Source organism: Rattus rattus, chromosome 7 (genome assembly GCF_011064425.1).
Source record: "Rattus rattus isolate New Zealand chromosome 7, Rrattus_CSIRO_v1, whole genome shotgun sequence".
NCBI classification, from domain to species: domain Eukaryota; kingdom Metazoa; phylum Chordata; class Mammalia; order Rodentia; family Muridae; genus Rattus; species Rattus rattus.
The window spans coordinates 51,426,849-51,441,355 of NC_046160.1; the positions used below are offsets into that span (position 1 = coordinate 51,426,849).

At 36.4% G+C, this 14,507-nt stretch overlaps 1 protein-coding gene across 1 annotated transcript in view; it reads left to right on the forward strand.

The window, feature by feature from the left end:
- Dgkb (diacylglycerol kinase beta) overlaps nt 1-14,507 on the forward strand; it is a 714,793-nt gene that overhangs the window by 277,697 nt on the left and 422,589 nt on the right. Inside the window, exons 14-15 of the mRNA XM_032907661.1 lie at nt 1,511-1,546; nt 13,201-13,317. Of these exons, the coding sequence (XP_032763552.1) occupies nt 1,511-1,546; nt 13,201-13,317 (153 nt within the window). The remainder of the gene's footprint in view (nt 1-1,510; nt 1,547-13,200; nt 13,318-14,507) is intronic.

The window sequence follows — 14,507 nt, forward strand, 5'->3', positions numbered from 1 at the left end:
GATATACTGTCTTGAAGGCAAAAATTTTTCTATTTAAACTGGTTCTTCAAAACTACTCTCAAATTTGATGTGCCAGGGTGGTGAGAATACTTTAGGGCTGGGGGAGGGACTCTACCTTCTCAGAAGAGAAGGGAATGTGTGGAAGGGAGGAAAAATTGTGGGAGGTGGTAACCAAGAAGGGAGGCAGCGTTCAGGATATAAAGTGAAATCAAAAAATAAAGGAAAAAAGCCTACTACCAAATAAAACAGTTTTACATATTTAATTTTACATAAATTATATAGACTTACTAATAGTGATTGAGTACTACTACCTTACTTGTTCTCAGATTATGGAGATATAACTGCCAGCTTTTCCAATCAGGCCCACAGAAGAGATTTTCAATATTTCTCCTGCCGCTGAAAAGCTCAGTCTGTAGGAAGAGATGAGAGCATGTGGGAAAATGCAACACTGGGAGGAAAAAGGGGAAAGACCTAAAGTTAGGGAGATTGCTATGTCAATGCCACTCATGAATGAGTTCTTTTACAAACCATGAGGTCTGTCACAAATAAAGGCATCTTTGGATATTCCTTGTCTCATAACTCTGTGTTGGAACTACTTCTTCCTCTTCCTCTTCCTCTTCCTCTTTCTCTTCTCCTCCTCCTCCTCTTTCTTCCTTCGCCTTCTTCACTCTCCTCCTTCTTCCTCCTCCTCCTTTTCTTCTTCTTCTTCTTCTTCTTCTTCTTCTTCTTCTTCTTCTTCTTCTTCTTCTTCTTCTTCTTCTTCTTCTTCTCCTCTTTATATTTTATTTCATTTTTAGAGCTTTTGTTTTTCAATCTACAGGTCCTTTGTGTACATATTATGGCTTCTGGTTTTACATTTTTATGGGATTCCTGAGTGTGGAAATGAGTGGGTCTCTTGTGTCTATATCTGTTTCTTATGCTTTTTGTGGGCTCTTTTCCTTCTGTTTCTTTGCTATTATCTGTTCTGATGTGTTTTGTTTTATTTTATTTTATTATTATTTCTCAGAAGCTTGTTAGCTCCTAAGGAGAGAAAGAAAGAAGATGGATCTGAATTGTAGGGATGGTAGGGAGACACTGGGAAGAGTTGAAGAGAGAAAACTGTCATCAGGATATATTATACAAAAAAAAATTCTACCTCAACAAATAGATTCTTAAGAATTAGCGAATGACTACATTTATATTAATAAAATAATCATTGTAAAGCAAATGTGTAACATGTAAAGGAAATGGAAATTTGTGTTCTTGATAGGGGTGCTGATCAGTTTATGCTGCTTAGCTTTAATTATGCTTTGGTAAGTTACTTCACAATCTTTCATATTCTGCTTTGAGCACCCCTTGTTTGATAGAAAGATGCCCATTTACTTAATCCAGGGAAACAAAATGTATATGAAAAGTCTATAGTTCTAATTCATATACCTCATAGATACATGGTGCTATGGTAACACGCATTGGTGTTTTATTTTTAGCTTTGTTTTTTTTTTCTGCTTTTTCATCAACTTCTTTTTTTCAGCAGACTATGCCCACTGCTGGAACTTCAGTTCCTGAGGTACGTATGAAAAATCTTATAACTTTTACAACTGAAAATCATGATCATCATAGATTCATGTAACAGATAGATAGTTTAATGATTTCCAAATCACAAATGATATTAAAACATTTAAAATAAATATGATAATGTTATTCTATTGCCAAAATTTTGATATTGAAAGCAAAATTCTTTGTATTGAATTTTTCATTTTACTTGTGTCAAAAATTGAAAATAACATAAATTTTGTGTGGTAAACTATATAGATAAAAACCAAAAGTTCCTTTGCAAAAAGTATGGCTTCTGTGTATCTTATTAGGTATGAAATTCTCAGTAACATTGATAAAAAAAATGCCAAAAATACAAATCACTTCAACATTTTAAGACCATCAGCATGTAGCATGTGATAATAGTGTGCTGAGAAACTTTCGTTCACTAGAGTGAAATAACTAGCATGTTATAACTAGCATACGGCATCATACACAACTCCATCAGACTATATAGTCAAAGTAAATGACTTTTACTTACAAATAAGTATAATTATTAACACAGCATTTAGATAATTTTAATGAAATCTTTTTCATAATTTATTTTTCTATTCACATTACATGCCAATTGCTGCCCGCGGCTCCCTCTCACTCCACTCCTCCTGTTCCCACCCTTGCAAATTCCTCCCTCCATCACTCTCTCCCCTTCTCTGAGAAATGCAAGACCAACCCTTAGGTACCACCCCACCCTTGGACATCTAGTCCCAGCAGGAATAAGCATCTCCTTTCTCACTGAATCCCACCTAGGAAGTCTACATAGGGAAAGGAGATTCAACGGGAAGCAACAGAGTCAGAGATAGTCCCTGTTACAATTGTGAGGGGACCCACATGTAGGCCATGCTGCACATTTGTGACAATTGTTGTAGAGGGGGGTGAGCTAGGTCCAGGCCCCTCATGCCCTTTATTGGTGGTTCAGTCTCTATGAGCCCCTTGAACACAGTTTAGTTGACACTGTAGGTCTTCTTGACCCTTCTAGCTCACTCAATTCTATTTCCCACTCTTCCACAAGATTCCCTAATCTCTGCCTGATATTTGGCTGTGGGTCTCTGCATCTGTGTCCATCCACTGCTGGATGAAACCTTTCAGGAGACAATTATGCTAGGTTTCTGTCTGCAAACATAGCAGAATATCATTGATTAGGCAGGCGTTGGCTCTCTCCTTGGGATGATTATCAAATGAGGCCAGTCGTCCATTCCTTCAGACTCTCCTCCATCTTTATCCCTGCATATTTTGTAATCAGACAATTTTTGGTTTAAAAATTTTGCGAGTTGGTTGATGTCCTACTCCTTCCACTGGAAGTCCTACCTTGCTATAGGAGGTGACCACAAGAGTCTATAAGGGTACTCCCCTCACTACCACCACCCCACCCTGAAATTCCCCTACATTGAAGGAACAAGCCTTCACAGGACCAAGGGTTTCTTCTTCTCCCATTGATGTACGACATCGCTATCCTCTGCTACATATGTGTCTGGAGCCATGGGTTGATCCACTTGTACTCTTTGGTTGGTGGTGTAGTCCCTGGGGTGTCTGGCTGTTTGATATTGTTGTTCTTTCTATAGGGTTACAAACCCTTTCAGATACTTCAGTCCTTTCTTTCTCTAACTCCTCCATTGGGGACCCTATGCTCAGTTCACTGGTTGGCTATGAGCATTCGCCTCTGTAATTGCCATACCACCCTTAATTTGCCTGATCTCCTCTGGTATCCACACTTACTTCCAGTTCTCTCCAATAACCTCTTTCTCCATAACTGATCACCATCCCCGTATTCCTCTTTAGTTCCCTATCCAAATAAGTGCTCTATTTCCATCTATTTAGGATGAATATTTTGTCACCCTTCTGAGTTACATTCACACATCTTCCCTTGGGCTCGCTTTATTATTCAGAGTTTTTGGGTCTGTGGATTTTAGCATGGTTATCCTGTATTTATGGGCTAATGTCAAAATATAATTGTGTATATACTATACGCATTTTTCTGGCTCTGGGTTACCTCAGTCAGGATAATATTCTCAATTTCCATTCATTTGCTTGCAAAATTCACAGTGTCTATGTTTTTAATAGCTGAATAGTATTCCATTGTATAGCTGTACCACATTTTCTTTACCCATTCTTTAATTAAAGGGCATCTATGTTGTTTCTGTTTCTGGTTTTACAAATAAAGCTTCAATGGACATAGTTGAGCAAGTCTCCCTGTGGTATAGTGGGGCATCCATTGGGTATATGTCCAGGAGTGGTATATCTGGATCTTGAGGTAGAACTTTTCACAATTTTCTGAGAAACAAGAAATTGTACATGCAAAGAGGTTGTACATGTTTCCTCCCAACCAGCAGTGGAGGAGTCTTCTGCTTGTTCCACATCCTTGCCAGCATGAGCTATCACTAATATTTTTCATCTTAGCCACTCTGATAGGTATAAGAAAGAATCTTGTTTTGATTTGCATCAAATTTGATTTGTCCTGTTAAGAAAGGACATTGAAGGTTTCTTTAAGGGCTTCTTGGCCATTCAAGATACCTTCATTGAAAAATCTCTGTTTAGCTCTTTACCCCAGTTTTAATAAATTTATTTGGTTTGTCGATGTCAAATTTATTGAGTTCTTTATATATTTTTGATACTAATACTTTGTAGGATGTAAAGTTGGTGAAAATCTTTTCCCATTCTGTAGGCTACTGTTTTGTCCTATTGATGGTGTCTTTAGCCTTGCAAAAGCTTTTCAATTTCATGAAATCTAATTTATTATTTATTAATCTTAGTGATGGAACTATTGGTGCTCTGTTTATAAAGTTGTCCTCTGTACCAATGGTCTAAAAGTTACTTCCTACATTTTTCTTATATTTATAATCTTTTTAATGTTGAAGTCTGTGATACACTTGGACTTAAGTGTTGTGCAGGGTAGATATGGATCCACTTGCATTCTTCTACCCACAGACATTCTGTTGAATCTGAATCATTTGTTAAAGATACATTAATTTTTCTATTATATGGCTTATAGTTCTTTGTCAAATATCAAGTGTTTATATATGTGAGAATTTATTTTCGTGTCTTTGATTCTATTCCATTGACCAAACTGTCTTTTTCTATAATAATACCAAGGACAAAGAGAGTATCCAAATTAACAAAATCAGAAATGAAAAGGGAGATATAACAACAGAAACTGAGACTTTTCAAAAAACATCAGATCATGCTGAAAAAGCCTATAATCAACAAAACTGGAAAATCTGGATGAAATGGACTGTTTTCTAGACAGATACCAACTACTACAGTTAAATCGGGTTCAGATAAACCATCTAAACAGTCTCATAATACCCAAAGAAGTAGCAACAGTCATTAAAAGTCTCTGAACCAAAAGAAGCCCAGAACCAGATAGATTTAGTATAGAATTATATCAGACCTTCATAGAACACCTCATACCAATACTGTCCAAAGTATTCCACAAAATAGAAACAGAAAGAACACTACCCAATTTATTCTTTGAAGCCATAATTACACTTATACCTAGACCACACAAAGACCCTACAAAGAAAGAGTACTTCAGAACAATTTCGCTTATGAATATCAACACAAAAATACTCAATAAGATTTCTACAAATAGAATTCAAGGATAAATCAAAATGATAATCCATTTTGATAAAGTAGGTGTCATCCCGGGGTGCAGAGATGGTTCAATATACAGAAATCCATCAATGTAATACACTACATAAAGAAACTCAAAAAAAAAAAAGATCATCTCATTAGATGTTGAGAAAATATTTGGCAAAATTTAACATCCCTTCATGACAAAAGACTTGGAAAGATCAGGAATTCAAGGATCACACCTAAGCACAGTAAAAGCAATATACAGCAAACCGTGGCCAACATCAAATTAAACGGAGCGAGACCTGAATCAATCCCACTAAAGTCAGGGACTAGACAAGACTTTCCCCTAATCAGTATAGTACTTGAAGTCCTACCCAGAGCAATAAGACAACTAAAGGAGGTCAAAGGGATACAAATTGGAAAGGAAGAAGTTAAAATATCATTATTTGCAGATGATATGATAGTATACTTAAGTGACCCCAAAAATTCCATCAGAAAACTTTTAAACCTGATAAACAACTTCAGCAAAGTGGCTGGATATAAAATTAACTCAAAACAAATCAGTAGCCTTCCTCTATTCAAAGGATAAAGAGAATGAGAAAGAAATTAGGGAAATGGCAACCTTCACAATAGTCACTCAATAATGGGTGTGACTCTACCCAAGCAAGTGAAATATCTATACAGGAAGATCTTCAAGCCTCTGAAGAAAGAAATTGAAGAAGATCTCAGAAAATGGAAAGATCTCCCATGTTCATGGATTGGCAGGATTAATATAGTAAAAATGGCGAACTCACCAAAAGCGATCTACAGATTCAATGCAATCATCATCAAAATTCCAGCACAGTGCTTCATAGAATTATGAAGAACAATTTGAAAATTCATTGGAATATCAAAGAAAAAACCAGCATAGCTAATACTGTTGGGGGAATCACCATCCCTGACCTCAAGCTGTATTACAGAACAATCGTGATAAAAAGTACATGGCATTGGTGTAGAGACAAGCAGGTAGATGAATGGAATACAAGACCCAGAAATGAACCCACCCACCTATGGTCACTTGATCTTTGAAAAAGGAGCTAAAACCATCCAATGGAAAAAAGAGCATTTTCAGAATTTTGGTTCTGGTTCAACTGGAGGTCAGCATGTAGCAGACTGCAACTCAACCCATGCTTAGCTCCTTATACAAAGCTCAAGTTCAAGTGGATCAAAGACCTCCATATAAAACCAGATACACTGAAACTAGTAGAAAAGAAAGCGGGGAAGAGCCTCAAACACATGGGCACTGAGGAAAATTTCCTGAACAGAACACCAATGGCTTGTTTTCTAAGATCAAGAATCGACAAATGAAACCTCATAAAATTGCAAAGCTTCTGCAAGGCAAAGGACAATGTCAACAGGACAAAATGGCAAAACACTGATTCTGAAAAGATCTTTACCAATCCTACACAGATAGAGGGTTAATATCCAAAATATACAAAGAACTCAAGAAGTTAGGACTTCAGAGAACCAAAAATGGAGTAAAGAGCTAAATAAAGAATTCTCAACTGAGGAGTATTGAATGGCTGAGAAACACCTAAAGAAATGTTCAACATCCTTAGTCATCAGGGAAATGCAAACCAAAACAGCCTTGAGAGTTTACCTCACACCAGTCAGAATGGCTAAGATCTAAAATTAAAAAAAAAAAAAAAAGCTAGGAAAAGCTAAGAAGAAGGAAGAGCAGAATGAGGATGCTTGGGTGCTTCCTTCCTTCTTAGAATGGAGAACAAAAACCTCACAGAGTAAATACAGGGACAAAGAGGGGCACAAGGACTAAAGGAAAGGTCACCCAGAGACTGTCCCACCTGGGGGTCCATCCCATATGCAGCCACTAAAGCCAGTCACTATTGTTGATGCCAAGAAGTGCTTGTTGACAGAAGCCTGATATGGATGTCTCCTGAGAGACTCTGGAAGAGCCTTATTGATATAGATGAGGATGTTTGCAGTTAATCATTGGACTGAGCATGGGACTGCAATGGAGGAGCTAGGAAAAGAATTGGAGGAGCTGAAGGGGTTTGCATCCCCATAGGAAGAACAATATCAACCACCCAGAACTCTCAGAGCTCTCAGGGACTAAACCACCAATCAAAGAGTACACATGGAGCGACCCATGACTCCAGCTGCATATGTAGCAGAACATGACCTTGCCCAGCACAATGAGAGGAAAAGCCCTTGGTCCTATGAAGGCTCATTCCCCCAATGTAGGAGAATGCCAGGGCATTGAGGTGGGAGTGGGTGGGTGGGGATGGGAGCAACCTTGTAAAAGCAGGAGGACGACAGAGAGGGGATGGAAAGGGGACAAATAGGATAACATTTGAAATGAAAATGCATAAGATCTCCAAGAAAAATGAAATTAAAAAAGGAAGAAAGTCCTTCCTCACCTCAAGCCTCACTGCAATGTACAGCCTCAACAAGAGACACATGAAGAGCTTAATGGAAACATGTCTTACTGGAAACATTCACTCAGTTGTTCAAGTTGCCGCTATTATTGAACTGCTATTTTCTCCCGATACCAGCGAGTCCATTTTCTATGTTTATCCTGGCATAAATCTTCTCCTGTTTAAGGTGGCATAAATAGTGACTTTCAAAGGGAAATAGCCTACAATATAATAAGCAACAGGCAGGAGTGTGACTCTAAAGCCGTTCATATGCCTTTGTCCAGAGTTACTTTTATTGAAATAAAGCTTTATTTAAATTGAGAAATGGGGGTTGGGAAGACATATAGGTGTTCCTCCTCACTTGCTCATCTAAAAGTGAGCTCAGGTTTCATTCCCAGTGTCCACGTAGCAGTCACGAACAACTGTCTGTCACAGTAGTTCCAGGTCATCTTACAGCTTTTTGACACCCTTCTCTGACCTCCACAGGTGTTCATGTGGTACATGTCCTATATGTAGGCAAGTCACTCATGCACATAAAATTAAATGAATAAATCTAAAAGTAAGATCTTAAATCAAGAAATGGGTATCATTAGACTCTATGTCATTCATTTTGTTTGTGCTTAACTTTTTTTGTTCATTTGAAGTTTTTAATTAATTTTTGTTTAACAAAAAATAACAGGTTTCATTATAACATACTCACACATAAATTGTACCATGTTTTTCCTTTCCTCATAACTCTCTCTACCACTTCTCCTTTCATTTGTTTTTTATGATTCTATTTTGGTTTTTATTAGAGCAGCCAGTGCTCTTACCTTCAGAGCCATCTATCTCTCCTGTGCTTAACTTTTATATGTAAATTTAATCACGAATTCTGGTCATCAACTAAGTTTTAATATAGCTTCTCAGTATTCCCCATAGATTTACATGATTTGACTTTTTATTTGAGGTACATATGGCCAGTGAAATATTCAAACTGCAGAATAGGTCACTACCAACAGCAGGTAGAGCTGGGTAACGTTACTATATTTTTTGTCTGGAAACTATTAAATTTGACAACCCTGAAGTCTTGCAAGGACTCTTTAAATACCACAAACAAGAACACGATATGATGGGCTAATTTCTCAGCATTTCTGGGTGATTTCTGTGACCATATCGCAGTCTCAGAAAGGGCGGTAATCCCATGCATACCACTGGTATAGTGGCTGAGAAGGCAAGTACTGGGATCCAAGCAATGGCTGCAGTTAACGGCAGAGCACGTTTTCTTATGGTTTTATATGAAGCCAAATGCTCTGTGGTTGTAGGTTTCTCATGCTGAGATTGCACAGAAAAGAGAAACTCCTGTGCTGGAGATAATCATCACTCGCTGCTTGTAGTTGTCAAGTGATCGATAGCAGCAGGCTTAAGCATTGTCATGAACATCTCTTTTGAGAGAGCAGTTTTCACCACTGTACAAACACTGCACCTCTCAGAATCAGCATGGTACAGAAAAAGGCTCGTTTGTACAGCAAGTATTTAAAGTGAGTCCCCCCCCCACCCCGCCATTTATTCTGTCTTTCTGTTTTCTGTGAATGGTGCCTGGCTTTTTCCTCTCTGCTTATTATAATGATTATTCTCCGGGAATTCAAATACAATGCATTTCCCTGTTAAGATCTGTTGCGTGACTCTTGAAGCCTGAGAATCAAAATAACATTGAATTTTGTGTTTAAAATGTCTGCATAGCAAACACAAGTGGTTGATATTTGAAAACGCTCAAATATCAATAACTGCATTTTTTAAGTTTGTGGTTATATGTTCTATATTCTCGTGGTCTTGTAGAGTCGTTCTTTTCAATGTTTGAATAATTTCTCTTGACTAAAGGAATAATTTTCCCACTCATTTTTACCTAGGATAATTTATCTGGCAGAAGGGAATTTGTCTTAAATAGTGGCTTAGAGCTCAAAAAGGCTGAAAATCGAGGCTGCAGGTTAAAAGGCAAACCCAGCTCACCATTGTTCCCAAAGGATTTTTCTGTGTGAAGTTGGGGTTAAAAAGATGGGAAGCTCTTCCTGAAACAACATTGTTTTAACATTGGTAATTTGTTCTCTTAATATCATAGTGGCAAGATTAATGCTCTCTTAGAGTGTCAGACAAAGCTCTCTGGACAGCATTTTTTAAGGATGTAAGTGTTTCCCCTCCTTGGTCCTCATAGGACAGAAAAAGTAAGGGTTTTCTAAGTGGATGTCAGAAACTGTAGCTAATACTTTCTTGGTTAACTTATGCTCTGTACATAAGTTCCATAAATATCTCAGAGAACCTCGAGACAGGTTAGAAACATGAAACACTTGAGTGTAATAATAAGTGAACTCTGAAGACACGGGCAGTAGAGCTTCTCCCACCTCTCACTCAGACTCTTGATTATTTCTCCAAACTCAGTCAACTTACACATCTTACAAAGTAAGATCAATGGGAGGAGAGGCCCTTGGTCCTCTGAAGGCTCAATGCCCCAGTGTAGGGGAATGCCAGGGCAGGGAGGTGGGAGTGGGGAGTGGGTGGGTGGAGGAGCATCCTCATAGGAGCAGGGGTAGGGGGATGGGATGGGGGTTCTGGGGTTGGGGGAAAGGAAACTGGGAAAGGGGATAACATTTGAAATGTAAATAAATAAAATATCCAATTGAAAATGTTTTTTAAAAAGAAATACCCTTGTTTTCTTGATATATGTGGTTTTAAGTGAATGTTTACCATTTTAATATTAGACAAATTATACACAGAGATACACAATAAACAATATGTATATTTATTTGTAGTGCAGGCTGTGAGAGGCTAGGCAAATGTTCCAACATGGCATCATCCTCCCACTCTCCACTGAAGATTTTAGAAATTGCTCTGTAGATCTTGGGTTTTGTTTTTTGTTTGTTTTTTTTTATGTCGTTTTTTGTTTTGTTTTGTTTTTTTGTCATGCTAGATGTTAGAAATACAATCTCAACAGTTGAAAATTCAATTTTGAGTCTTAAGGATGTTTTTAATTGACATTTTATTTATTTACATTTCAAATGTTATCCTCTTTCAGGCTTCCCCTCTGCAAACCCCTCTCCCATCCCCCCCATCCTGCTTCTATGAGGGTGCTACCCCACCCACCCACCCACTCCAGCCTCAGCACCCTAGCATTCCTCTACACTAAGGCATCCAGCCTTCACAGGACCAAGGGTCTCCCCTTCTATTGATGCCAGAAAAGGCCCCTTCAGCTCCTTCAGTCCTTCCCCTAACACCTCCATTGGGGTCCCTGTGATCATTCTGATGGTTGGCTTCAAACATACACATTTGTATTGGTCAGCATCTTGCAGAGCCTCTCAGAAGACAGCTGTATCAGTCTCCTGTCAGCAAGCACCTCTTGGCATCAGCAATAGTGTTTGGGTTAGTGTTTTATAATTTTCTCCTCCACACCATTTATTTAGTGCCCTCCACAGATTGTTCAGAAAATGACCCCTCATTCTCTGCTCTTGATGATGTCTGGAGAGTGTCACCACAATGACCAGTTATAGTAATAACTAAATAGATTTTATTTGCTTCTTATCTTGGCCTTTTAAAATATTGATGTTAAATAACAATGCAATATGCTGTAGAATCCTGGTTTTAAACCATTTTACACACATATTTCTGACCCCATGACTTAAATAAGTGCATCAAAAAACCTGAAGCTACTTCATTTCAATCTACCATAGTGTTGCTTTTGAACTGACCCAGTTGAACAGTTTCAAACACAGATGCTTGTCTCAGTGATTTAAATGTGCTGTGGAAGCATTACATTTTTACCAGCATGAATTTGAAACTCAGAACCCCTTTCTAATACCAAAACCAATGATCTCCTGAAGAGTTTTCCCTTTATCTATTTATTTTAAATGATTTGTCCTTTGTATTTATTGTGCACTATTCTAATCAGGTATGATACTGAAGAATTTATTGGGTATTTTTGTACTGAATCCTAACAACTCTTTGAAGAATGACACCATCACTGCTTTGCGTAGGAGCTTCAGATTCTGTAATGCCTTAACTGCAGAATGTGATTTATCCCATTCGTCCTAATTTCAAGTCTTGTCCTATGATAGAATCTTCTTATGCATTGTATTGATAAACTATCTGTTATATGTAAACCATTTATGTATAAAAAGAAATTTTCTCTTAAAGCTACAAAAGAATATATTTCCAAATTGCAGAAATTAAAAACCCACATTAACAATTCTCTAGAACAATTATGATATGCATGTGAGTAAGTGATAGGAAGTTCATGGACACTAAACCAATAAAGTGCCCATGGGCAGACATTCCTAATCAATTACCAGATTCTTTCTTAGCAAGCCTAGATATTCCCCAAGATTTCTCAATGCAATATTTTATGAACTTTAGAAATGTTATTGTTTAAATCTTGTTACACAATTATTATACAGTGATTAAGGTATACTCTGTATCAGTAGGACAACATTCTCTTCTATATGAGCCTATGTGGATATTCTCAGGAATATAAAATTGTTATTGAGAAAAAAGAATAAATGACTAGAGAAGCTGTTCTACCGTCTGACCAGACGTCTGAATGTCAAGACCATGTTGTCAAAATATTACGAGCCAGTTTTCCACAGAATGCAGAACAGTTGCAGAACTATTTTAAATATATAGAGGGAGAGATTGAATGGGTATTTGTATAGAGAAGCTAAGTTTCGGGATTGAAAGTGTGGATATAAACATCTTCATAAAATTGAAAAGGAAAACTTCTCAATAAAAGCGAGTGCAAGTTTTCAAGGGGATTGGGCCAAGGAGGATCCATATAAGATAAAAGAATAAGCAAAGGAGACTGAGCCCACACAGAGTAAAATACAAAGACAGCCGCAAGGAGGAGCAGTGTCCTTGAAGCAGAGTGAGGCATGAGCTCAAGAAATAAGAAGACATTCATTACCAACTGTGGTTTAAGTAGAGAAGACTAACATTTAGTGTATCAGTGAGAAGCTTATTGATGATTTGAATAGAAGATGACTAGTGGTAATAATTCTTGATCAATTTGAAAAGAGTAAGGAGAGTGAAAGAAGAGGAAAGAAGAGAGCAATTATTATATATACAGATTCAGACATGCATACATAAACACACACAGGTGTATGTATTTAGATTTTCACCTATTTATTTCATTATGGGAATAAAGAATTCCAAGGAACAGAAACTAAACTTTTCAATTCGTAAGATCTCTAATATACATACTAGCCTCAAAATTCATTTATGTAGTGATAATGTGCAATGCCGAATGTATTTATAAATACTGTTTTTAATGCTAAATGAAATCTTTCATTAGTAATCTTTCTATTTTATTGCCTGTGTAGGCAATAAATTGTAATAGTTCTTACAGACTTTGAATATTGGGTGCTTCTGAATCATTAAATTTTGATTTCTTCCAGACTGTTCTTTGATATAATATTTTGGTCATATTGCCAATTAATTATACTGATTCAGTTAAAGGGAAAAGTTTTTTTTTGTATTTTTTTAGAACACATTCCAGATTAGCTAATCAGGCCTAAGCTTATAACCATAGAGATGTTTTAAAAGGGCTGCCTCTAACAACCATTTCCGCCTCTTAAATTTAAGCCAATTTATAAAATGTATTTTACATATTTTTTCTTTGTTACAGGAAAGACAGTCAACAGCTAAAAAGGAAAAGGGCAGCTCCCAGCAGCCAAATAAAGTGACAGACAAGAACAAAATGCAAAGAGCTAACTCTGTCACTATGGATGGACAAGGTTTGCAGGTAATGGTTTCAAAAGTACAAGTTATAGTAGCATTCATATTTATTACTGTCATACTCTGAGGAGCACATATGTTCAGTTATCAACACATTCTCTCATCATTTATATTATTTCAGTAGAATTCTTCAGAAAAATCATTATTAATTTATCAAAATGTCAGTCTTATACTTGATTGACACAATGACATTCTGGATAGATTAGTGATTTATATCGTTATCTCCATTTAAAATAAAATTGGCAAAAAACTAATGTGAATGTGAAAGTTAAAACTAATATTTAACTTTATTGTCCACACATGGGCTATTTACATTTATTATCTGCCTCCATCCAGTTATAATCCCACATAAAAACACACATGTATACATGCATATGTTCACTCACATACATGCATAGACTTTATATGGGTCTAATTATGAGGAGTGAATTTAATTGTGAGCATATACCTTTAGGAAAGAATGCTATCTGTGTGAATAAATTTTTAAAATAAAATAACAAAATGAGGTATTCCATGTAATGTATCACTATTTTCTATTTTAAATTGAACTCAACGATCATACATAATTATAATTCAGACAAAGAGAAGTGGCTGGAAGTTTTTAGAAACCTAAGAATTATCACTTTGACTTCTGACGTAAAACATATCCTATCCACCTACATTATAAATTGTTTTGCACAATAAATATATTTAGCTAATTTGCTCATGTTATAAAAATGAGTATTTATTGAAGTAAACAACATCATTTTAATGTCTAGAAATGTTTGATTACTTGATTCTTTCATGTTTTCAATTACATAGTTCTCTGAGTTTTATTTTCTATTAATGCATTTAAAGTCCCAGGCTTTTCTTTGCATCAACTGCTTATCACATAGATGACTGCAGAATACAGTTGCATACAACACTTGGGATCCTAATACATATTAATTTTAATCATATTTAATTAATGATTTTATCTTTAATAACTATTAAATTATTTGCGATACTATGTATCACATACTTCATATCCCATAATCAGTAGCACAGTTAAGAGTAAACAGAATATGTCTAATAATTGCTTAATTAGAATTTTGAAAAGTTCACTGAAACCTAAATAATAATTGCTTACCAATTGATAATGAGGTAATTTTTGTAATCTAATTAAATATACTACAAATAGAAAATATTTCCTGAGTAATTACACTTAAATGCAAAAAG